The 27,155-nt window shown below is 32.5% G+C and overlaps 2 protein-coding genes across 8 annotated transcripts in view; both read right to left on the bottom strand.

Moving 5' to 3' along the window:
* The window catches only part of LOC127737800 (neuronal acetylcholine receptor subunit alpha-10-like), a 56,541-nt gene extending 36,319 nt beyond the window's left edge, over positions 1–20,222 (bottom strand). Inside the window, exons 1-3 of the mRNA XM_052248720.1 lie at positions 20,116–20,222; positions 8,572–8,711; positions 8,357–8,401 (exon numbers count right to left, since the gene is read on the bottom strand). Coding sequence (XP_052104680.1) covers positions 8,357–8,401; positions 8,572–8,711; positions 20,116–20,170 — 240 coding nt within the window. The 5' untranslated portion in view covers positions 20,171–20,222. The remainder of the gene's footprint in view (positions 1–8,356; positions 8,402–8,571; positions 8,712–20,115) is intronic.
* The window catches only part of LOC127737801 (neuronal acetylcholine receptor subunit alpha-10-like), a 151,292-nt gene that overhangs the window by 17,821 nt on the left and 106,316 nt on the right, over positions 1–27,155 (bottom strand). Inside the window, exon 1 of one of the 7 annotated variants that reach the window (XM_052248725.1) lies at positions 9,373–9,557. The exons of 3 other annotated variants lie outside the window; for them this stretch is intronic. In XM_052248725.1, coding sequence (XP_052104685.1) covers positions 9,373–9,427 — 55 coding nt within the window. In that variant the 5' untranslated portion in view covers positions 9,428–9,557. Of the gene's footprint in view, positions 1–377; positions 858–9,372; positions 9,558–27,155 lie in introns of those variants that run through there. 3 more of the 7 variants (XM_052248723.1, XM_052248726.1, XM_052248731.1) reach the window with 3 other exon arrangements.

Below are 27,155 nucleotides of genomic sequence, written 5' to 3'. Positions count from 1 at the left end.
AAAAAAAAGAAATATTTTGATTTTTTTGTAAACTTCGTAGCCAATGCCCCTTTAAGTAGTAATAACAATTCTTTTAATTTTTTTTTTATAAAATATTTAGTCTTATCTCTTTTGATGCCAACTGAAAGAAAGTTATTTGGCTACATCTTACCAATATAACTAAATGCCTGTTGTAGTTGTTTCTTTATGTTTTTCGTATCTTTTCTTTTCTTTTATTAATGGTTTTAATTTGTTCATGTTTCATTTTAAAATAGGTAAAATGATGCAAAATTCTAAGTAAATTTATAACCTACATAACACGGATGTTGATTATATATCTTTTTTTTTTAGCAATTTTTTTATATCTTTTTTTATTTTACTACAAGTGAAAGCCTTACCTACAAGAAATGCATGCCACACAATTATTAGGAGAAAATTGATTTTTAAATCCATACGTCTGTGAATACAGTCTTAAAATACAAGCTTTTACAATCAACAACTTTGCAATTACTTTAAAAGTGTATGGAATGAACGGCAAACTCTAAATATGTTACTTATACTTTAATAAGCTGTGTAATATTCAATTTTGAAAAAATGTGCATGCACGACCTCTGCAATCAATTAAACAGACTACTTGACATTTCTCTGACGTAATCTTTTTCGGTAATTCATTTCTTTTGATAATCGTTTAGATACAAGTCAGAGATCAAAGTTTAGCACTCCTTTTTTAGAATAGATTTATTGATCTGCAACATTTGCGACATACAAATGTATTTAATGAATTTGTAGATATGATCTAGTCTTTATAAAATGGTTATTTGTTTTAATGCAAAAGTTATAATACATTTGTCTTTGATTCTGAATATGATCAAATCTGTTATTGAATTTAGAAGATTTAAATCATAACGCTGAAATACTGGTCACTGTGTTTTGTGCTCAATGTATATTTTCTGAAGCTTTGCCCAAAAATGTTCAATCTGGCAATTTTAGTAGCAATATTTTATACGTTCCTTTATTGGGAATTAATAACAATCTCAAAATGTATATGTACAGTCGGACCACAACATCGATGACTTCGACGGCAGGAAAAGTTTACTGATTGAGTATAATGTTTACTGGAATGATACCAAACGGAGAGATCGACAAAAATATATATAAAGAAACTAGCGTTCACAAGGTGTCGTTGTGGTACGATATTAAAAAAAAAAAAAAAATACCCGGTCAAATTCCCATAACTCCTGTAACAATTGTAAAATCAAACTGAAGGTAAAGTATAGTCTAGAGAATAGGTTGACACATAATCCTACCATGTATGGAAGGTCAAACGGTCTTGGAATAGTGACGGACGACTGAAGGACGGACAGACAAACGGACGGACGAAGATAATAACTATATCACAGGGGCTTGAGCGGCGGGGACAATAATTTATTCTTTAAATTTTTATTCTATTTAGTTATCACGTCCAGAAAATTATATCGATTGGTATACTAATTTATTTCTCATTTGATTGCTTTTTATAGAAAAATGGAACCAAGTTTCAATTAATTTCTAGATAGTTTTGAACCAATATTCAAATCAGATTAGCTAATAAAAGGAGAATACAGTTAATTACAAAGACATAAAAGGTAGAAAAAACAGCATTTTGACTTTGTTTACAAATACCCACTTCACTTCACAAATCTGGAGTTGCGTCATGAAAAAAAATTCCTTTAAAAATTCGGAAAATAATATAACGAAAAATAAAAATAAAATCTGATGGTATATCATTGGAGACTCTTGACACTTTTCTGGTTTATTATTCCAATCCTTTCCAAAAACGGAAAAAGCTTTCACCTTACGACCTTTAATCAGCAGATGTCTCATTGTTTCAATTCGAAATTTCTGTTATATAACATTTCTTACCATGTCCCGATTTTCATTTTCAAATATTCCATTAATTATAATAATGAGGGGTATTGGATAGCTTACAAATCTTAAACAACCTCATTTAAAAAAGAGGCTAGAGATAACTCAAAAGTCGAAGAGAAGCTGTCATGGCAAAAAACGAATTAAGAAAAAAATATAAAAAAAGTCCAAACACACTACTTAGAAAACTAAAGACTTAGAAACACAAACCCCAACAACAACTGAGGATTATCTCCGGTATACATGCAGGGAAAGTTGATCCTTCTCTATTAGTGGCACACGTCGTGAAACACATGTGCGGCATGTGGTCTCTAGTGCGAAATTGGCTCATTGGCAATCATAGCATATATCGTTTTTTTTAATTTATTTTTTAAAATCAAATGTTGGAAAGAGAATGACGTAATTCTATATGAAATAGATAACGCATGAAAATGTATTTACTGAATAGGCATCTCTGTGGTCAGATGAAAAATCGTTAGAGGCATAAGTGGAATAACGGTTTGGTTCAAATTGAGTTCCATCTGACTTGAAAAGTGGGATGCGTCAGGATATACATGTAGCCCTAATACCTTACAACGCGGCTAATAAAAGTTAAACTTTATTGGTAACTTTACCACTATCCTTGCGGAATGTTTAAAACACGTGATATCTAAGGTTAATTGAGGCAAAACGTTCAACCACTGCAACCACAAATAAGAATTACCGAGTGAAAAGAAAATTACATTAATTCATGAGGGTAACATGAAATCATGCATAAACACATTATGGAAACTAAAGCATACAAGCGAAGGAAGACATTTTTGGAAAAGAACTGTACTTTACGATTATCCGATGTCCAAGGAATAGCAAAAACATACAAATTTATAAATAACATCAGCAACAAAGATGGCCGGGAGAATAAAAAAAATAACATCGTTAAATTAAAGTCTTGTGTTTAAAAGAAATCCAAAATATATGTCCCTCCTTTGGATTCTTTTCTCTGCAATATATTTAGAGGTAATAAATCTATAAGACTTGACCTTAGAGACAAATAGTAACTATACAGGAGTATGTACAACAAAAAGAAAATTTAACAGTTAAAATGAAAAATAGGATTTTGTTCATGAAGATGAATATTTAGGAGCTAGCCCAGATTGAAAAGTGATTGATGAAAATTATAACCAGGGATTGATTGAAATTAAGAATGTTCTTAACTTCTTAACAACAAATACATCAACTTATTGAAGACAACATTTTCAGTTAAGTAAAGAACCTTTGACTTGACAAAACCTCAATTTCTCAGTTTAATTTTAATCACAACAATTGTTATATCAATACCTTTGACATCTGAATATTTGCAAATAACCACGAATAGATTGTGTTGAACGCACAACAAATCTGTATGATATCAATATTGAGAGAATATGTAAAGACTCAATATGATGACAACAACATATATAACCAAAACGAGACGCCTTTTCTTAAATATAATGCTACCAGAATTGAAACGTCTAATGCACAACAAGTATCCTGGTATATGGATATGCATTTTATAAAATTGATAATGTATTGTCATTGCATTGTATAGTCCAGAGAATTCAAATTGGAATGCAACAAGAAATAATTGTAACAGGATGCTGTTACGAAGTCTCCCTAACAAAGCTCCCATAATTCGTCATTCCCATGGTCGCCTGACATTGGGTAAGTCGAGTACAAATTGGTTTGGTCTAGTAAAGTGATATGCATAAGTCATTTAATGGTTTTTTTTGCTGTTTAAGTATATTAATGCATGTTTATAAAAATGCCTTTAAAAGATTCTATCTATCATAGTTTCTGCAAAAAAATAAATAATTGGTAAAAGTTTTTCAAGAGCAATAACTCCTAATATGACTTCAATTGACAATTTCAGTCACTTGACTTATTTGTAGCTCTTACTTTGTTGAACATTTTTGCTAATTGAAGTTTCTGTCTTTCTATCATAGTTTCTGCGAAAAACTAAAAAAATATGTATAAATTATCTTTTAAGGGCGATAACTCTTAAAAGGGATCAATAGACAATTCGGTCATATTGACTTATTTGTAGCTCTTACTTTGCTTAACAAGGTTCTGACAAGATATGAGCCTGCTGTTCATTTTAACCTGTTAGTTTTGCTCTAACTGTTTTAGTTTTTGAGATTTAAGTCAACAACTGCGTTTTACCCCTTTGTTCTATTTTAGCCATGGTGGCCAGATTTTTTGACTGACCACAAACATTATACTAGATACCATAAGGATCATTCACCCCAAGTTTAGTTTGATTTGGTTCTGAAGTTTCAGAGGAGAAAACTCTTGAAAAAGTTTAAGACTACGACAACGACGACGACGACAAAAAGTGATGGCAATTGCAAGTTTGGGCCAAGTGAGCTAAAATGGCCAAATCAATAATGAATTTGAAGAACATTGAAGAGTTCAAAACCCATAAAGAGGTATGTCAAATGTAAATCTGCAATAACTAGGTATACAATATACATTTTTCAATAAATATTACTTCCAGCACTTCCTTAGTGGTATGAAGATATGACGCATTATCGTTTGGACAATTATAAAATTAAAATTTAAATACTTAACCAATTGTGGTTGAATCATATGATTAAAGTATCAGTGTGTTTATCCCTGGCGATTTTCCATTAATAAAATCATATTTTCGAACGATTCAAAATCAGAGGCTGTGCAGCTATAAAGGAAGAGCTGATATTGATCCGCACCAAAATGACGTGGATTTCAGCAATCATAGATCACCGCACCTCAAGCATTAATATATAATAAACTCTTTAACAATCAAATTCCAGTAGTGTTTCTATTTTTTTTAAATTTATTTAGTTTATAACAAATAACAGAATTTCAATAAAAAATGTATCAATAGCCAAACAAGTAATATATTCTTGATTCTAACTTAATTGGAGGAAAGTTAAAAAGAAATATTGAATTGTAATTATTATTCTTTAAACGCATGCTACATACTATTAGAGTACACTTTCAATACGATGTATATCAAACTTTGCAAATTTTATTCTCTTGTTATTAACTGCCTTTTGTCATGCAATGAAACGAAAGAGTTTTTGAAGAAAAAATATCGCCACTTAAAAAATAATTCAAGTGCCAATAAATTATTTCTTTCCTAATAAGACAAAAACGGTAATTTGTTTTACTGGAGCGCTCCACTTCAAGACAAATATTTGCTGTTCCTGCAATTGAACACACTACAAATATTGAAGTAAGGCTTAAAATAAAAGGGAATTAGTGACATGCTTTGACGACTTTTCTATTACAGGCGGTCACGGTTTTCGTAGTGCACAATCATAAAACTTTCCCCTTCGATTTCTACTGATGTTCCAAATTTGAAATTGAGCTGGTCCTCAGTGATATCGGCGGCATTTTCAAATAAGTTTTTTGTGTTAATAAATTACTTACTTACTGAACTTATTTAATTTATCTGATTTTAATTTAAGATTCCGTCCTTTTAAAAATTTGGATCATCGTTAGGTTATATGTTTTCGTGTTTATTGCCTATGACAAGAGAGTAAATTGGAACAGTGAAAACAAATAATGACGTTGCTGATCAGCTGATTAGCTGATATACATTTACATTCGTATTTTACCACGGGTATGATCCAAAGTGTTTGAAAGGCGTCATATTAGAATTGTATATATATCTTTTTGTGTATAGAAAAATATCAAGATATGTTTTTCTTTGAGACTTACTACTTACTTCAATTATTTATTTTGCATTGTAAAAGCATCCAAGTTTTTATTTCATTGCATTCAGCAAAAAGAGTCTTTAAAAAGAGAGGCGAAAGATACCAGTGGGACATTCAAACTCCTAAGTGGAAAATAAACTGACAACGCCATGGCTAAAATAGAAAAAGACCAACAAACAAACACTAGTTCACAAAACACTACATAGAAAACTAAAGACTGAGCAACACGAACCCCACCAAAAACTGAGGGTGATCTCAGGTGCTCCGGAAGGGTAAGCAGATTCTGCTAAAAATGTCTGCTCTTGTATACATTTATTTATTTTTTTATGTAAAGTAAAAAATGCTTTTACACTAGTAATTTTTTGGGGCCCTTTATAGCTTGCTGTTCGGTGTGAGCCAATGCTCCGTGTTGAAGGCCGTACCTTGACCTATATTGGTTTACTTTTATAAATTGTAACTTGGATGGAGAGTTGTCTCATTGGCACTCATACCACATCTTCCTATATCTATTTCACAAAATTACAAAATCATCATTTTTAATGACCTTCGAAGTGAATGTTTTTGTTCAATATCACTTCAGGATGATACATACGTGTAAAGTTATCATGACTTAAAACGAACACTACTTTATCAAAATTCGGTTAAAAGCGCATTTTTTTACTGTATCGGTATACCTGTCGTAAAGGGTTAAATCCGGTGTCCAAATCTTTGATATTGGTACAACTATATAGCCTGTATTATTAAATTCACTTGGATTCCATTGCAACAAACAGTCTGTCCATTTCTAAAACGAGGTAAAAAATTCATATCTTTATAATAAACATCAGTTTTATTTACATCGTAGCATACATAATTAACGACAGATCTGTAGATAGCCCAACAGTGTTTGATCTTCAAATTTGCGTTAGGAAATTTTTGTTCTTACCTCAGCGGGTTTCGAACCCTTGCTTCTTTGACATCGCAGCAACACCGTCTGCGCCGTGTCAAGCGCCCAAGACCACTCGACCACCTAGGCTATATTGAAATATAGCTTTCTCTGGTGGAGTATTGCCTTTCCTCGTCCGCTTTATCTAGGGTTGTAACACAGTACATAATGTATAGTGGCAAGTAGATGGTGTACCTTTGAGGTCAGCTATTTTGTCTGTCGTAAATGATGATAATGTTACTTACCATGCCGCCACATCAAACTTTGATTTTATTATACACGTCTAAACATGTGACAACTTTACGACAGACATTCGCCATTGGATAACACGTGGGGCTCACACCATAATATATATATATTTTGTCTCAAATTTAGCCCAACAATGTTAGATCTTCAAATTTGCGTTAGCAAATTTTTGTTTTTCCCTCAGCTGGATTCGAACCCTTGCTTCTATATATATATATATATATATATATTTACAAGTCTAAATTGAAAACAACGTTCAAACCTATGATTGCGTTGGATAAAAACCGCAATTTTATACGTGTGCATGCAAAACAAATTTCTTGGTAGAGTGGTCTAAATACAGCACAAACAACATTTTCCAAAAGACCAAAAAAGTGAAAAAGTATATTTTAACAAAACGCATTTGACTAGCAGGTCGAACAACGAATGTTCTTAAACCCTGCTGACTGCCATGGCGATTGCCAAATAAACAGATCACCAGATGTAAAAATGGATCTTAATTTATTAATAATATTCCAAACAGAAAACAATAAACTTGCGGAAAAGATGGTATACCGCAAACATAAGGTGCAAAAATTTGTACACCATATATATATATATATATACATACAAGTCTAAATTGAAAACAACGTTCAAACCTATGATTGCGTTGGATAAAAACCGCAATTTTTAAACGTGTGCATGCAAAACAAATTTCTTGGTAGAGGGGTCTAAATACAGCACAAACAACATTTTTCAAAAGACCAAAAAAGTGAAAAGTATATTTTAACAAATGCATTTGACTAGCAGGTCGAACAACGGATGTTCTTAAACCCTGCTGACTGCCATGACGATTGACAAATAAAAGGATCACCAGATGTAACAAAATGGATCTTAATAATTAATTTAATACCAAACAGAAAACAATAAACTTGCGGAAAAGATAGTATACCGCAAACATGAGGTGCAAAAATTAAATATAAATAGGAAAGGTAACACCCGGCCACCGAAAGCTTTATATTTATAGAGCCTAGGTGGTCGAGTGGTCTAGCGCGTCGGGCATAGTGCAAGGCGATTTGGTGCCACGATATCTCAGTAGCATGAGTTCGAATCCCAGCCAGGGAAGAACAAAAAAATTTGCTTCCGTAAATTTACAGATCTAACATTGTTGGGCTGTTGTTTAGACGAATTATATATATATACATGTATATATATATATAGATGATGACCTTGCACTGATTAATTCAAAATTTAATGTTTGGAGAATCATAACAACAACAAACATTTTTGTCCCCTCATCTTATGTTTATAAACACCTTTTGTAAATGAAAGTAACATGAATTATGCTTCTCTTAGTGAGTAACATAAGCGAACTCTAAAAATGAACTCTTAACACATGTTTTAAATATCAATCTAGCTATATATAGGTAGGACATGGTTTTTTTAATCGTGAGAAAGACAAGAAAATTCCTACATTAGATATTTACACAATTTTTAGGTGTTTCATGATAGATCCTTTTTATCCGATACAAACTTGCTGTATCAATCTTAAATAAAAGGTCAAATAGTCCTTAAAAATATTCCAGCAATACATGTGAAAACTTACCAATCGGATCCACAAGTTTATCTTCATCACCTGATTTGGTTCATCCTGCAAGTGATACATAAACATGTTATACAACAAATTTGATGGGAAAGTGAATAATTTATTAATGGAACGTACATTTTCGTGAATTTTGTTTACATCTTAAAATCGATAAATGTAATTGAACATTAGAAAAAGTAATAAAATATTAAGCGTTGTAGAAAAACGTAACGTACCAGATCTATCAGTTGTCGAACTGCTACACCAATTGATAGATTAACTAGTGTCGCTCCTCCACATACTGGTCTTAGTCCATTGTCATAACCAGTAAATATGGCATCATATATCTGTTTTGTGGTGCTTAAACATTCAACATCTACAAATTTTAAATAGGTATTTAGGATGGTAAAGGTTTTAACAAAACTATTCGAAAAATATTCATGGTGTTCTGGTGCGGTTACACCACATGTAGCTGGGATGTTTGAAAACCATGCAGGTAACAGTTTAAATTTATATATAAACTCATCATAGATACAAGGATCGAAATTTTGATAACAGTTTAGAACTATGTAAGTGAGATCAGACGTTAAAACGTAGCTCTCGTATAGTTCATCTAAAAAATATACAGAAGACTTCAATTACAATAATATATTAATAATGGGATCAGTAGGTGCTGATTACATAGTTGAATGTACTAATTGTCATTATAGTTGGGTTTTTAATTTGAATTTTCTTTTAGAACAACAGAAAACATACATGTTATCACGGGTAGAAAAAAAAAACTTTCATTTCTATTTATAGTATATCTAGTCATGTACACTGCAATAAAAAGATTTTATATTTGTCTCATTATGTTTTTCGTAACTTTTATTTTATGAGTTCAATTTTCAGCATGTTTGATTTTGACATTGGTAGAATAATGCACAATAAATCACAAAAGTAAATGTATAACATGTATAATATGGAACGTTTGTTTCTCTGATTCTCTCAGCAGTTCCTTTTTAGATTTATTTACTTACTACAATTAGAATTCTTACCTACTAAAAATGAATGCCACACAATTATTAAAAGAAAATTTATTTTTAAATCCATACTTCTTTAGACACAATCTTTAAATTCAGTCTCGATCAAACTTTGAAATTACTTATTAGAACTATACTGCGAACTCGAAATAATCTGTTACTTATACATTAATATGCTGTGTTATATTCAGTTTTTAAAAATGTGCATGCAAGACCTCAGCAATCAGCATATTTGACATTTTTATGATGTTATCTTTTTTCGGTTATTTAGTTCTTTTGAGAATCGTTAGGATACACTTCAGAGATCACATATCAAAGTTTAACACTGCTTTTACAGTAAAGACTTATATAATATCTGCAATTTTTGTCACATACAAATGTGTTTAATAAATTTGTAGATATGATCTAGTCTTTATAAAATGTTTTTTTGGTTCAATGAAAGGTTATAATACCTTTATCTTTGATTTTGAATAGTATCACAAATGTGATTTATTTGGGCAGATTTAAATTATAACACTTAAGAAGCTGTAATACTGATCACTGTTTTTTACAACCATCCATGATATGTTTGCTTTTGTGGTTTTATTTTCATAATGATTACAATTTAATGGAAACTCAAAGCAAAGCCCTAACATATATGGAAAAGGATTCAACGGGATTAAATCTGGTGGTATATTGTAATAAAATATTCATTACTCCTGATACTTTTCCGTTTTATCCGTCCAATCCATTCCAGAAGCGTAGCTTGCTTCCTTCCTAACTTCAATCAGCAGATTCCTTTTGGTTTCAATTCGAAAATACTGTTATATACATTTCCTATAATGACCTTATTTTCAATTTCAAATATTCCATTTATAATAATAATGTGGGTTTTGGATAGCATACAAACCATTAACCATCTCCTTTAAAAACAAAAATTCAAAAAGAGGCGGAAGATATTCAGGGGACATTCAAAACTCAAAAGTGGAAGAGAAACTAACACCATCATGGCGAACAGCGAATTAAGAAGAAAATGTAAAAGAGTAAAAAAAAAAGAAAGCTAAAGACTGAGCAACACGAACCCCTACATGAGATGAAGATGAAATCAGGTAAATCGGAAGAGTAAGCAGATCCTGCTCCATTAGTGGTACACGTCGCCTTACTCGTGGTAACATGAAATCACAGTTATAAAAATATACCATTCAATAGGCAATCTTTTTGTAATGATTTCAGATGAACAAAACATTTATTTAAAATTCAAATCAGTATATAAAATTGGTTTATGATACAATCGCCTAGTAAAAAAAGGAACTGAATGCATTTAAGTTATGGAGTGTATAATCATTTATATAAGACATGGTATATGAAAATGACAAAATGATTTGAATAATCAAATGATGATGTATATCTTTACATAAAATTATAAATCAGACAAAAAAATTATGAGCAAGTGCAGCGTAAGAATCAATAGAATTAAAAAATAGGAAAGAAAGAAAAGAAGGAAAGAAGAAAATTGGACAAAATTTAGGTCAGATTTTGATCAAAATAGATTAATTATACATTATCAAAAAATAATTAAGTGCGTTTATAAATAACAATTTAACTACGTCATCCCGTTTCCGGGACCAGATGAGATGTTCGTGCGCATGTGTAGCTTCAGTTCGTAGCTTTATTTCATAGAAGGCAGACGTGGTCTGTATTTGTAGCTTCTATAATGAAATATTTTATTACTATAACTACGAGGTAGTTATTATTTATTGCTTAATCAAGTAAATAAACTCGAGGGGTTTATTATTTATTTATTTTTCTCTGTTGTAAATTTACGGTAATTAGACCGATTTACGGCAGTTGATATTTTTTAGTAACAATGGCGGACGCCATGCTCTCTAAAACTGATGTAAAATCTTTGAAGAAAGGTTCTAGTGCTTCAAATGAGGCAAAAGGAAAAAACCCTAAAAGAAAAGCATCCTGTGATGATTCTCGTTCCAAGAATGACGATACAAGTAGTAGTAATGGGGCAAAGATTGTCAGCTCTGGCGAGGCCGGAACTGTTACTTCACGACAAAAAGTTTTTAGTCAAAATACTAGCGAAGCTAGCAAAGAGCCCACTTTAGCTGATGTTTTTTCAGTCCTGAAAAATATACAGCAAGAACAGAGTTCACAAAAAACTGATTTAGTGTCTCTCAAGTCTATGGTAGACGAGTTGTATTTTGCTGAGCCTGAGGGTTACGATGAGAGCCAGGGTGCAGACCCTGAAGGAGCTTATGATGAAAATAATAATCATGACAATAATGATCATGTTGTAGATGCTGAGGTTGCGGAACCTCCAGCTAAAAAACAAAAAACTGTTGACAAAGAGGGTGATAATGTTTTTAAAGCTGCTGCACAAGCTTACAGGTCTAAAGATAATGTAGATACAAGTGTAGATGACACATTAGCTGATACTGTTAATGAATTTTTCCGTGAGGGAATTTCTGATGAAAAATACAATGAACTGATGAAATCAGTAGCTAGACCAGAGAATTGTGTTTCTCTTACAAGAACTAGAGTTAATCAGCTTATTTGGGATTTACTCTCTCCTCAAACTAGGTCCTTTGACTCGGTTATACAACAGCATCAAGAAACTGTTGTAAAAGCATCTTGTAACATTACAAAATTGTTAAACATGTTGTGTAAGCTAAAACCTGACTTGGGTGACGATTGTCAACAAGAAATGCAGTCTTGCATAGATTTGGGGATTGATTCGTTAGCTTTACTGTCACAATATAACAAGATGACAAATGTAAAGAGAAAGGAATATCAAAGATTTGATTTAAGTCCTGAATATCATCACTTGAGTTCACCCTCAATTCCTTTCACTGACATGCTTTATGGTGACAAAGTCCATCAAAAGTCAAAAGAAATTCAAGATATGAACAGACTTGGTCGTAATTTAAATAATAACAATTATGCTAGAGGTAGAGGAAATGGTTTTTCTCGAGGAGGTAGTTTTGGTAGAGGACGAGGTTTTGGTAGAGGCCGTGTAGGCTCTCGTCGTGGTGGATACAGAGGTGGTCGTGGCCGTGGTTACGGTGGTAGAGGCCAGTATTCAAATGATCAAGGTGCTTCAAAAAACTTGAGAGGTGTTCCAAGTTTCCTGAGGAAGTAAATTATGCTAAACAGGTAAGTTTAGCAGGTGTCTCTGATATCAAAACTTTTACAGCAGGTAGATTGAAAAATTATGTTGAAAACTGGCAAAAAATTACTTCTGATAAATTTATTTTGGATACAGTTGAACACTGTCACCTTGAATTTATTTATAATTCAATACCCACTCAAAGTCTCACACCATATCAAAGAATTTTTGATAAAGGCCAAGAAAAAATTATAAATGATGAGATAGAAAATTTGAAAAATTTGGGTGTAATAGTGGAAGTTAATTTTGATACAGATCAATATATCTCTCCAATTTTTACAGTTCCAAAGAAAAATACAAATGAGCATAGAGTGATTCTTAATTTAAAAGAGTTGAATAAATTTATTATTCCCCATCATTTCAAGATGGATACTTTTGAAATGGCTCTAAAATTGGTGAAACCAAATTGTTTTTTCAGTTCAATTGATTTGCGTCATGCATATTATTCTGTTCCTATAGCAGAGGAACATCAGAAACTATTACGTTTTATATGGAAAAACAATATTTTTCAATATACTTGTTTACCAAATGGTTTGCTATCAGCACCTAGAATCTTTACAAAGTTAATGAAGCCTGTTTTTGCAACTTTACGGCAATTTGGTTATATGAATGTAGCTTATATTGATGACTCTCTTTTGCTTGGAGATACTGAAGATGAGTGCATAGAAAATGTACAAAATACTAATGATTTAATGGAGTGGCTTGGTTTTATAATTCATGAAAGAAAATCTGTTTTCAAGCCTGCAAAACAAATAGTTTTTTTAGGCAATATTATTGATTCTGTATCTATGACAGTTGTGTTGCCAAAAGAAAAAGTAGAAAAAATTGTATTAGAATGTCAGAATCTGATCAAGAATAATACAGCTAGTATAAGATTAGTTGCCCATGTTATAGGCTTGTTAATATCCACTCTCTCAGCTGTGGATTTTGGTCATTTATATTACAGAAATTTAGAAATTGAAAAGATTCAGGCTTTAAAATTGTCATTTGGAAATTTTGATCAAAATATGAATATAACATCTGCCATGAAAGCAGATTTAAAATGGTGGGTTGAAAACTTACATTGTCAGAAAAGAGTCATTAATAGGAAAAATCCAGATTTTTCTATGACAACTGACGCCTCATTAAAAGGCTGGGGTGCTTTATTTAAAGACCAAAAAATTCAAGGACGATGGAATGATGTTGAGCAAACTTATCACATAAATGTTCTGGAATTGTTAGCCATTTCTTATACTCTGAAGGCTTTTTGTAAAAAATTTTCAGATATACATGTGAAGATTTTTTGTGACAATTCTAGTGCAATTGCATATGTTAACAATATGGGTGGTATAAAATCCATGCAAATGAATGAAATAACCAAACTTTTGTGGGTCTGGTGTATTGAAAGAAATATATGGATTTCAGTAGAACATATTCCTGGTAAATATAATGCTGCAGATGTTGAATCAAGAAAAATTGATGATCATTTAGAGTGGATGCTTGATAAACAAGTTTTCCATAAATTAGTGGACATTTGGGGTACTCCAGGCCATGATTTATTTGCCTCTAGAATAAATTGTCAAGTTGAGAGTTTCTCGTCGTGGAAACCTGACCCTGAGGCAGTATTTGTAAATGCTTTTAGTATTTTATGGTCTGATGAGGTATTTTATTATCTTTTTCCCCCTTTTTCTCTAATTAGTAGATGTCTACAGAAAGTTCAGAAAGACAGTGCAGAGGTTCTGATGATTGTACCATTATGGCCGACTCAGACATGGTACCCAGTACTACTAGAAATGTTGATAGATTTTCCAAAAATGTTGCCTCGAAAGAAAAGACTGCTGTCCATTCCAGGAACGAAAAAGATTCATTCTCTTCACAATCAGTTAAAGTTTCTTGCTTGTCGGTTATCAGGAAAAATTTGGAAAACCAAGGCATTTCAGACAAGGCTTCCAAAATCATTTTGGCATCTTGGCGAGACAGTACGAAAAAGCAATACTCAACTTATGTCAAGCAATGGTTCCGTTTCTGTAGTAAAAGGAAAATTGATACACTTCAACCAGCTTTAAATGAAGTCTTAGATTTTTTAACAGTGCTTTTTGATAAAGGATTAAGTTATAGTACGATAAATTGTGCAAGATCTGCTTTGTCAGCCTTAGGAATAATGTTTAATGGAGTGACAGTTGGCTCTAACGCTACAATCATCAGATTTTTGAAAGGTGTATATAATTTGCGACCTTCAGAACCTAGATATAGTGAAACTTGGGACGTATCTAAAGTTTTTAATTTTTTACGGAAGTTATCTCCCGTAAAATATATTTCGTTGAAAGATTTAACATTGAAGTTAGTAATGTTAATTGTTTTATCCACGGCTTGTAGGACACAGTCGTTATTTTTGCTATGTTTAGACAATTTAGTAAAAGGAAAGGATAGTTATACCTTGTTTTATTCAGGTTTATTGAAACAGAATAGACCTGGGTTTAATGTACATTTTGTTGAACTTTTTGCCTATCCTCCAGATAGGAGATTGTGTGTTTTTACTGTTTTAAAAGAATATTTGATGAGGACAGCTAAAGCTCGCGGTAATAGTCAGAAGCTTTTTATAAGTTATGTAAAACCGTTTAAACCAGTCTCAAGAGAAACAATTAGCAGATGGGTCAAAACTGTTATGTCCAAATCAGGAATAAATTTAAAATCATATTCTTCACATAGCACGAGGTCAGCTGTTGTTTCTAAGGCTTTCCATAATCTGATTCCTGTGGAATGTATTTTACGAAGAGCTGGTTGGACCAGTGAAAAGACTTTTGCTAAATTTTATAAGAAGCCGATCGAGTCAGATGCACAACGTTTTCAGAGAGCTGTTCTGAGTACATAGAACTTTATTTGTAAAATTAACTTTGTATATAGGAGGGATATATTTTTTGGAGGTTTTTAAATATTACTTTTTGACTTATCTCAAGGCTTGTGCTCTTTGAAGTCTCATCTGGTCCCGGAAACGGGATGACGTAGTTAAATTCCAAAACTAAACGAGACTTACCTTGGTAAAAGTTGAAGTTCAGTTGGAATTTAACGTAGTCATCTTTAGTTGTAGGGATCAGATGCCCTCCCGATATCCCTCCCCTTTTTTGTGATGTTGTACTTAGTACTTTTGTATGCACAAACCCTTCGACTTTGAAGACTGAAGCTACACATGCGCACGAACATCTCATCTGATCCCTACAACTAAAGATGACTACGTTAAATTCCAACTGAACTTCAACTTTTACCAAGGTAAGTCTCGTTTAGTTTTGGAATTAATATATTGTATGTGTTAATTCGTTTGTCAACCGAACATAAAGTATTTAAACCCTGGACCACAACACAAAGGCTAGTACATGATACAAAACCCTATATCTTTATAGGATCAGCTCCCCAGGTGTTCAGATATCTTTATTAACTTTATTACGAAAAAGGAAGAAAAAATCGGTCACACGTGACAACTGCACTTGCCGATACCACGTTGTTCAAAATATCTACAAACACAGAAACAATAGAAAAGACTATATAGTCTCCATACAATTAGTAATTAGTAAGAGGGGAGTTAGCTGCACTGTAAACCGAGCTTCGAATGATTACAATGTATTGTTTAATAAACAAAGAAATCTTTATTCTCGAATTGGAAAAATACGTCGCAACTTTAAACCCATAATTTAAGGTCCAATTCGATCCAATGGTAAGTGTTTATTAAAAGACCTAAACAAATACAAGTGAATGTAAATGTGAATAAGGTGAACATATGCACGTGTACTAGATAAGAGGTATAAGTATATTGTAATAAAAGCAGTACTATCACTTAGGGACAGCAGTATTTGCTTTTATATTTTAGATTATGTACCAATTAGCATTGTCGCAATAACTGTTGACCAGGGGTGATTACTAATTAGACCGTTGGTTTTCCCGTTTGACTGGTTTAACACTAGTCATTTTTGAGGCCCTTTATAGCTTGCTGTTCGGTGTGAGCCAATGCTCCGTGTTGAAGACCGTACTTTGACCTATAATTGTTTACATTTACAAATTGTAACTTGGATGGAGAGTTGTCTCATTGGCACTCATACTACATCTTCTTATATCTATATAATAGTAGTTGAGGTTGTTTTAATCGCAGGTCATGTTGGTATTTTATTGTGGCAATACAACGCTTAAGCTATTAACAATTTTAATGGCATTCTCCCTCCTCAAAACCTTATTTTAAATTGATTTGGAATTTTATTTTTCATAATACACTGAAATTTTATTTTTTAAAACGCCTTACATTGAACGACTATTTCATTATCTAAACCCTCAAAAATATGAAAATAAGGATTAAAGACTAAAGGAACAAATAATTTCTCGTGAGATGAGACACGGACACAATTTATGCAAGACTGCATCGTATGCATTTTGAAGACGGCCATCTGTGTAAATTTGTAGAAAGAGATCAACATATGAAGCAAACCATATAGTTTAAGTTGTATCCTTAATGTCAAGTTCACTCGAATACATATGATGCAAACATTCGTTGAAGCATAAGTTATTGTTTGACAAGATACCATCGATATATGAACTACATAATCTTACAAGATGCATATTTGTTTTTATCTGTAGGTAATTTTTGTATGACGTTTGAATCGTATGAATACCGTCTTTGAAGTTTTTAATATTGGAATCAGTTAAATTATCATTTGATAAGGGACTTTCCGTTTTGAATTTTTCTTTGAGTTCGGTATTTTTGTTATTTTACTTTTTGCAATGGTGAAAAGCCGGTATCTAATTTTACTCTTATTTTGCAATGTCAAAACATCATTCGGCTATTTTCGATGTTTGCTGATACACTGAACGTAGATGACAAGTGCTGCGATTGAGATTCGATTGATAACATCTGGTTGAATATATTCTTACAACACCCTAAGATCTCTTTACTTCAGAATAAATCTCACCTATGATACGATATTCAACTATTGCGTTTCCAATAGAATTCCATGTCTTTGAAAAATATATGGATGCCATCATTGAATTTACAAGAAGCGATCATCTTTGTTTTATGATTCTGTTAAAATAATCTGTTTATATAGAATTCCATTTGAATACTATCAACATTTAATAAAGGGCATATGATAGAGTTTTGATCCCAATGTGAATTGTTGACGAAAATTTGCATACAAGCTATTTCTAACTTAGTCAATTCAAATATGTAATACAAAATATAGCTTTATGTGCCACTTTTAGAGATAAATGCAGTCGAAATTTAATAAATTTAATTTAATATGTCACAGTGTGACGCCGCCAAAAAAAAAAAACATTTTGCGTTAGCAACGTCATTATCTCCCCTGTTACTGTATCGTATGCCCTTAAAGATAAATAAAGATATGTGGTATAATTGCCAGTGTATCCACCAAAGACCACCAAATGACGTACGGCCTTCAATATTGAGCAAAACCCTTACCGTATAGTAAGCTTTAGAAATGTCCAGACAACAAAATGTAAAGCAATTCAAACGAGAAAACCAACGGCCTGATTAAAGTTGAAACAAGTAACAAAAATATATATGACAAACAGCAACCAACGACAACCACTAAGTTACAGGAAGCTATTGTATCTCTTGTTGGAAACAATATTTAATGCCAGTAAAGAACTAAGTCAATTGTGGTATAAATGCATCTACTTTTCAAATGGTGAAAATTAGAAATAATTATAGAACATATGATATATATGTAACACTCAGATACTAGGTGTCTACAGAAAATATTGTGCCAAATCTTAAAACTGTACTTTAAACGTTTATTTACCTGTGTTTACACTTTATTTGATTTTTTAAAGGAACATATAACACATTTTAACATTAATCTAAAATTAATTTGAAACAATTTCTTTTGCAAAACAAATAACACATTTCCAAGATGATTACTTGTTTGACACATTCAATGCAAATAACAACAACAGGGGTAAATTGTTATATATATTTGTCTAACACCCCATTGTGATTACTTATATCCGCTTTAAATATGTTAACGATCTTTTGATTTCCAAGTCAGTTTCGTTTTGAAAACACAAATTTAGTGTTGTTTTTTTTTATTTTATCCTATCTGCACGGTTGTATTTTTCACCTCAATAGTGAAAAGATTGTCAATTTTTATCATACATATAAAAATAAGGAAATGTGGTATGATTGCCAATGGGACAAATCTATCCACCAAAAAATCTTTTACGAAACTAATTGGAAAATATTCATGGTGATCGAATAAAATGTTTTCCTTTCTTTCAAGACATTTAAGTAAAGTGAGATTGATAATATTTTGAACCATCAAACAAAAGTGAAATGTTTTATTTAAGATGAACTTGTATGTTTTGAAATCATGCAGGTAACAGTTTAGAACTATGTATGCGAGTTCAAACGTTTTGAAAGCATGCAGGTAATAGTGAGTGAAACCAGACATCAAAACTAAGCTCTCTTATAGCTCAGATGGAAACTATACAGAAGACATCAATTGCAATAATAATGGGATCAGTATAGAACATCAGCTACCTACTTTTTTTGTCGAGGAGTCTCTTATATTTCAGATTACATGATTTTATCATGGGTTAAAGGGCATTAGCTGTCAAATTCATGTTCACCGATTCGACTCGAAATTTCATATATATTAATAACATACTTAAACGTCTGTCTAAATTACAAAAAGTCATAAAGAAACATTTATAATGCATGGAGTCGTTCTAATGTACAACATTTCGAGTGTATTCTAGAATAGACGCCATCTGATTAACCATCGAGATGATCTCCGGAGAATTCCGTAGTTCATATGACCTGATGTAAAATAAAATGAATATAGATACACAGACAAGCACGTGCAATCGTATAATGACGTTTTTCTAAGTTTTTTCTATGTCATGTCATAGATTGAATAATTAGGTAAATCGAAGTTTTACCTGTATTTGATTGATTTGTTGTGGGCAGAATCAGTCAACAAAAGAGATATTCCCGGTGGCTGCAAGTCAATAATAATACATCATCGTTTTTTTCTAAGCTTTAGTTTTGACATCATGGAACAAAAACTGATTGCGAAAAGCGAAATTTTTAATATTCGCTTTTACAGAAGAGAGTCGAAAGATACCGAAGGGGGATATTTAAACTCAAGTCGAAAACAAACAAAATGCCATGGCAAACGAAAAACGACGAAAAGATAAACAACAGAACACAAAACACAACAAAGAAAACTAAAGACTATAAACAACCCGAACCCATCAAAAACCGGGGGTGATCTCAGGTGCTCCAGAAGGGTTAACAGATCCTGCTATAGATATTAAAAAAAAAAATAAAAATAAAAGAGATATTTTGATTTTTTTGTAAACTTCGTAGCCAATGACCCTTTAAGTAGTATATATATACCAATATAACTAAATGCCTGTTGTAGTTGATTCTTTATGTTTTTTGTGTCTTTTCTTTTCTTTTATTAATGGTTTTAATTTTTTCATGTTTCATTTTAAAATAGGTAAAATGATGCAAAATTCTAAGTAAATTTATAACCTACATAACACGGATGTTGATTATATATCTTTTTTTTTGCAATTTCTTTATATTTTTTTTTTTATTTTACTACAAGTGAAAGCCTTACCTACAAGAAATGCATGCCACACAATTATTAGGAGAAAATTGATTTTTAAATCCATACGTCTGTGAATACAGTCTTAAAATACAAGCTTTTACGATCAACAACTTTGCAATTACCTTAAAAGTGTATGGAATGAACGGCAAACTCTAAATCTGTTACTTATACTTTAATAAGCTGTGTAATATTCAATTTTGAAAAAATGTGCATGCACGACCTCTGCAATCAATTAAACAGACTATTTGACATTTCTCTGACGTAATCTTTTTCGGTAATTCATTTCTTTTGATAATCGTTTCGATACAAGTCAGAGATCAAAGTTTAGCACTCCTTTTTTTAGAAAAGATTTATTGATCTGCAACATTTGCGACATACAAATGTATTTAATGAATTTGTAGATATGATCTAGTCTTTATAAAATGGTTATTTGTTTTAATGCAAAAGTTATAATACATTTGTCTTTGATTCTGAATATGTAAATAGGTAAATTCACATAACTCCTGTAAAAATTGTAAAATCAAACTGAAGGTAAAGTATAGTCTAGAGAATAGGTTAATACATAATCCTACCATGTATGGAAGGTCAAACGGTCTTGGAATAGTGTTATGTTTCGGACGGACGACTGAAGGACGGACAAACAAACGGACGACGAAGATTATAACTATATCACAGGGGCTTGAGCGGCGGGGACAATAATTTATTCTTTAATTTTTTATTCTATTTAGTTATCACGTCCAGAAAATTATATCGATTGGTATACTAATTTATTTCTCATTTGATTGCTTTTTATAGAAAAATGGAACCATGTTTCAATTAATTTCTAGATAGTTTTGAACCAATATTCAAATCAAATTAGCCAATAAAAGGAGAATACAGTTAATTACAAAGACATAAAAGGTAGAAAAAATAGTATTTTGACTTTGTTTACAAATACCCACTTCACTTCACAAATCTGCAGTTGCGTCATAAAAAAAAATTCTCTTACAAATTCGGAAAATAATATAACGAAAAATAAAAATAAAATCTGATGGTATGTTGTTAGGTATATCATTGGAGACTCTTGACACTTTTCCGGTTTATTTTTCCAATCCTTTCCAAAAAATGGAAAAAAACTTTCACCTTACGGCCTTTAAGCAGCAGATGTCTCATTGTTTCAATTCGAAATTTCTGTTATATAACATTTCCTACCATGTCCCGATTTTCATTTTCAAATATTCCATTAATTATAATAATGAGGGGTATTGGATAGCTTACAAACCTTAAACAACCTCCTTTAAAAAAGAGGCTAGATATAACTCAAAAGTCGAAGAGAAGCTGTCATGGCAAAAAAAGAATTCAGAAAAAAATATAAAAAAGTCCAAACACACTACTTAGAAAACTAAAGACTTAGAAAAACAAACCCCAACAAACAACTGAGGATTATCTCCGGTATACATGCAGGGAAAGTTGATTCTTCTCTATTAGTGGCACACGTCGTGTAACACATGTGCGGCATGTGGTCTCTAATGCGAAATTGGCTCATTGGCAATCATACCCTATATCTTTTTTTTTAAATTTTATAAAATTAAATGTTGGTAAGAGAATGACGTAATTCTATTTGAAATAGATAACGCATGAAAATGTATTTACTGAACAGGCATCTCTGTGGTCAGATGAAAAATCATTAGAGGCATAAGTGGAATAACGGTTCAAATTGAATTCCATCTGACTTGAAAAGTGGAATGCGTCAGGATATACATGTAGCCCTAATACCTTACAACGCGGCTAATAACAGTTTAAACTTTATTGGTAACTTTATCACTATCCTTGCGGAATGTTTGATACACATGATATCTAAGGTTAATTGAGACAAAACGTTCAACCACTGCAACCACAAATAAGAGTTACCGAGTGAAAAGAAAATTACATTAATTCATGAGGGTAACATGAATTCATGCATAAACACATTATGGAAACTAAAGCATACAAGCGAAGGAAGACATTTTTGGAAAAGAACAGTACTTTACGATTATCCGATGTCCAAGGAATAGCAAAAACATACAAATTATAAATAACATCAGCAACAAAGATGGCCGGGAGAATAAAAAAAAATAACATCATTAAATTAAAGTCTTGTGTTTAAAAGAAATCCAAAATATATGTTCCTCCTTTGGATTCTTTTCTCTGCAATATATTTAGAGGTAATAAATCTATAAGACTTGACCTAAGAGACAAATAGTAACTATACAGGAGTATGTACAACAAAAAGAAAATTTAACAGTTAAAATGAAAAAAAGAATTTTGTTCATGAAGATGAATATTTAGGAGCTAGTCCAGATTGAAAAGTGATTGATGAAAATTATAACCAGGGATTGATTGAAATTAAGAATGTTCTTAACTTCTTAACAGCAAATACATCAACTTATTGAAGACAGCATTTTCAGTAAAGTAAAGAACCTTTGACTTGACAAAACCTCAATTTCTCAGTTAAACTTTAATCACAACAATTGTTATATCAATACCTTTGACATCTGAATATTTGCAAATAACCACGAATAGATTGTGTTGTAAGCACAACAATTCTATATGATATCAATACTGAGAGAATATGTAAAGACTCAATATGATGACAACAACATATATAACCAAAACGAGACGCCTTTTCTTAAATATAATGCTACCAGAATTGAAACGTCTAATGCACAACAAATATCCTGGTATATGGATATGCATTTTATAAAATTGATAATGTATTGTCATTGCATTGCATAGTCCAGAGAAATCAAATCGGAAAGCTTATGCAACAAGAAATAATTGTAACAGGATGCTGTTACGAAGTCTCCCAGACAAAGCTCCCATAATTCGTCATTCCCATGGTCGCCTGACATTGGGTAAGTCCAGTACAAATTGGTTTTGTCTAGTAAAGTGATATGCATAAGTGACGCCTAGGGATTGACCCTGTATGTCATTAAAATCTTCTTAAAATGACGAACAGGAATATATATGGTTAAGGGGATTGGATCTCGACCGTTTACAAGTTCTCAAAAGGGGTGGGGGTTGTGATCTCAAGGGGACTCGCCCTTTATTTCGTTTGATTTGTTTTTTTGTCCCATACAAGAATACATATTGTTTAGGGGTGGAGATCTTGACTGTTTACTAGTTTTCAAAAAAATAGGGGGGTGGGGGTGACCCCCGTGGACTTCCCCTATATTTCATTTGATTTGTTTTATTGTCCAATACAAGAATAATTATAGTTAAGGGGTGGGGATCTCGGCCGTTTACAAGTTCTCAAAAAGGAGGGGGTGGGGTGACCCCCAGGGACTCCTCCTATTAGTTTTTGATTTGTTTTATTGTCCCATACAAGAATATATATGGGTTGGGTTGGGACCTCGACAGTTTACAAGTTTTCAAAAAGAAGGGGGTGGGGGCGACCCCCTTGGACTTCCCCTATATTTCATTTGATTTGTTTTATTGTCCCATACAAGAATATATATGGTTTCGGGTTGGGGACCTCGACTGTTTACAAAAAAAATATAAAAAAGTCCAAACACACTACTTAGAAGACTAAAGACTAAGAAAAACAAACCCCAACAAACAACTGAGGATTATCTCCGGTATACATGCAGGGAAAGTTGATTCTTCTCTATTAGTGGCACACGTCGTGTAACACATGTGCGGCATGTGGTCTCTAGTGCGAAATTGGCTCATTGGCAATCATACCCTATATCGTTTTTTTTTAAATTTTATAAAATTAAATGTTGGTAAGAGAATGACGTAATTCTATTTGAAATAGATAACGCATGAAAATGTATTTACTGAACAGGCATCTCTGTGGTCAGATGAAAAATCATTAGAGGCATAAGTGGAATAACGGTTCAAATTGAATTCCATCTGACTTGAAAAGTGGAATGCGTCAGGATATACATGTAGCCCTAATACCTTACAACGCGGCTAATAACAGTTTAAACTTTATTGGTAACTTTATCACTATCCTTGCGGAATGTTTGATACACATGATATCTAAGGTTAATTGAGACAAAACGTTCAACCACTGCAACCACAAATAAGAGTTACCGAGTGAAAAGAAAATTACATTAATTCATGAGGGTAACATGAATTCATGCATAAACACATTATGGAAACTAAAGCATACAAGCGAAGGAAGACATTTTTGGAAAAGAACAGTACTTTACGATTATCCGATGTCCAAGGAATAGCAAAAACATACAAATTATAAATAACATCAGCAACAAAGATGGCCGGGAGAATAAAAAAAAATAACATCATTAAATTAAAGTCTTGTGTTTAAAAGAAATCCAAAATATATGTTCCTCCTTTGGATTCTTTTCTCTGCAATATATTTAGAGGTAATAAATCTATAAGACTTGACCTAAGAGACAAATAGTAACTATACAGGAGTATGTACAACAAAAAGAAAATTTAACAGTTAAAATGAAAAAAAGAATTTTGTTCATGAAGATGAATATTTAGGAGCTAGTCCAGATTGAAAAGTGATTGATGAAAATTATAACCAGGGATTGATTGAAATTAAGAATGTTCTTAACTTCTTAACAACAAATACATCAACTTATTGAAGACAGCATTTTCAGTAAAGTAAAGAACCTTTGACTTGACAAAACCTCAATTTCTCAGTTAAATTTTAATCACAACAATTGTTATATCAATACCTTTGACATCTGAATATTTGCAAATAACCACGAATAGATTGTGTTGTACGCACAACAAATCTATATGATATCAATACTGAGAGAATATGTAAAGACTCAATATGATGACAACAACATATATAACCAAAACGAAACGCATTTTCTTAAATATAATGCTACCAGAATTGAAACGTCTAATGCACAACAAATATCCTGGTATATGGATATGCATTTTATAAAATTGATAATGTATTGTCATTGCATTGCATAGTCCAGAGAAATCAAATCGGAAAGCTTATGCAAGAAGAAATAATTGTAACAGGATGCTGTTACGAAGTCTCCCAGACAAAGCTCCCATAATTCGTCATTCCCATGGTCGCCTGACATTGGGTAAGTCCAGTACAAATTGGTTTGGTCTAGTAAAGTGATATGCATAAGTGACGCCTAGGGATTGACCCTGTATGTCATTAAAATCTTCTTAAAATGACGAACAGGAATATATATGGTTAAGGAGATTGGATCTCGACCGTTTACAAGTTCTCAAAAGGGGTGGGGGTTGTGATCTCAAGGGGACTCGCCCTTTATTTCGTTTGATTTGTTTTTTTGTCCCATACAAGAATACATATTGTTTAGGGGTGGAGATCTTGACTGTTTACTAGTTTTCAAAAAAATAGGGGGGGTGGGGTTGACCCCCGTGGACTTCCCCTATATTTCATTTGATTTGTTTTATTGTCCAATACAAGAATAATTATAGTTAAGGGGTGGGGATCTCGGCCGTTTACAAGTTCTCAAAAAGGAGGGGGTGGGGTGACCCCCAGGGACTCCTCCTATTATTTTTTGATTTGTTTTATTGTCCCATACAAGAATATATATGGGTTGGGTTGGGACCTCGACTGTTTACAAGTTTTCAAAAAGAAGGGGGTGGGGGCGACCCCCTTGGACTTCCCCTATATTTCATTTGATTTGTTTTATTGTCCCATACAAGAATATATATGGTTTCGGGTTGGGGACCTCGACTGTTTACAAAGTTTTCAAAAACATGGGGAGTGGAGTGACCCCCGTGGACTTCCCCTATATTTCATATGATTTGTTTTATTGTCCCATACAAGAATATATATGGTTTCGGGGTGGAAATCTCGACCGTTTACAAGTTTAAAAAAAAAAAGGGGGTGGGGTTGACCCCGTGGACTTCCCCTTTATTTCATTTGATTTGTTTCATTGTCCCATACAAGAATATATATGGTTTAGGGGTGGGGATCTCAACCGTTTACAAGTTTTCAAACAGGAGGGGGTGGGGGTGACCCCCAGGGACTCCCCCTATATTTCATAGAGTTCCATGATTTGTTTGATTGTCCTGTGATCATTACTGAAGACCGCGTGTATCTATCACTTACTGTTTTCAAGTTATAGTCATTTGAAAATTTAAAGAAATTAAATCCCATAGGGGTCTATAGTAAACCCCTCCCTTTTTTATGCCCCTCAAAATACCCCTAAATACACCCCAATATGTCCCTTCTTTTGATTCTTTTATCTGCAATATATTTAGAGGTAATGAATCTATAAGACTTGACCTAAGAGACAAATAGTAACTATACAGGAGTATGTACAACAAAAAGAAAATTTAACAGTTAAAATGAAAAAAAGAATTTTGTTCATGAAGATGAATATTTAGGAGCTAGCCCAGATTGAAAAGTGATTGATGAAAATTATAACCAGGGATTGATTGAAATTAAGAATGTTCTTAACTTCTTAACAACAAATACATCAACTTATGTAAGACAACATTTTCAGTAAAGTAAAGAACCTTTGACTTGACAAAATCTCAATTTCTCAGTTTAATTTCAATCACAACAATTGTTATATCAATACCTTTGACATCTGAATATTTGCAAATAACCACGAATAGATTGTGTTGTACGCACAACAAATCTATATGATATCAATACTGAGAGAATATGTAAAGACTCAATATGATGACAACATATATAACCAAAACGAGACGCCTTTTCTTAAATATAATGCTACCAGAATTGAAACGTCTAATGCACAACAAATATCCTGGTATATGGATATGCATTTTATAAAATTGATAATGTATTGTCATTGCATTGCATAGTCCAGGGAAATCAAATCGGAATGCTGATGCAACAAGAAATAATTGTAACAGGATGCTGTAACGAAGTCTCCCAAACAAAGCTCCCATAATTCGTCATTCCCATGTTCGCCTGACATTGGGTAAGTCCAGTACAAATTGGTTTGGTCTAGTAAAGTGATATGCATAAGTGACGCCTAGGGATTGACCCTGTATGTCATTCAAATCTTCTTGAAATGACGAACAGGAATATATATGGTTTAGGGGATTGGATCTCGACCGTTTACAAGTTCTCAAAAGGGATGGGG

Source organism: Mytilus californianus, unplaced genomic scaffold (assembly GCF_021869535.1).
Source record: "Mytilus californianus isolate M0D057914Y unplaced genomic scaffold, xbMytCali1.0.p SCAF_4, whole genome shotgun sequence".
In the NCBI taxonomy this organism is placed as follows: Eukaryota; Metazoa; Mollusca; class Bivalvia; order Mytilida; family Mytilidae; genus Mytilus; species Mytilus californianus.
The sequence above is the reverse complement of the archived record's forward strand: the minus strand, read 5'-3'. Positions and strand labels throughout refer to the sequence as shown.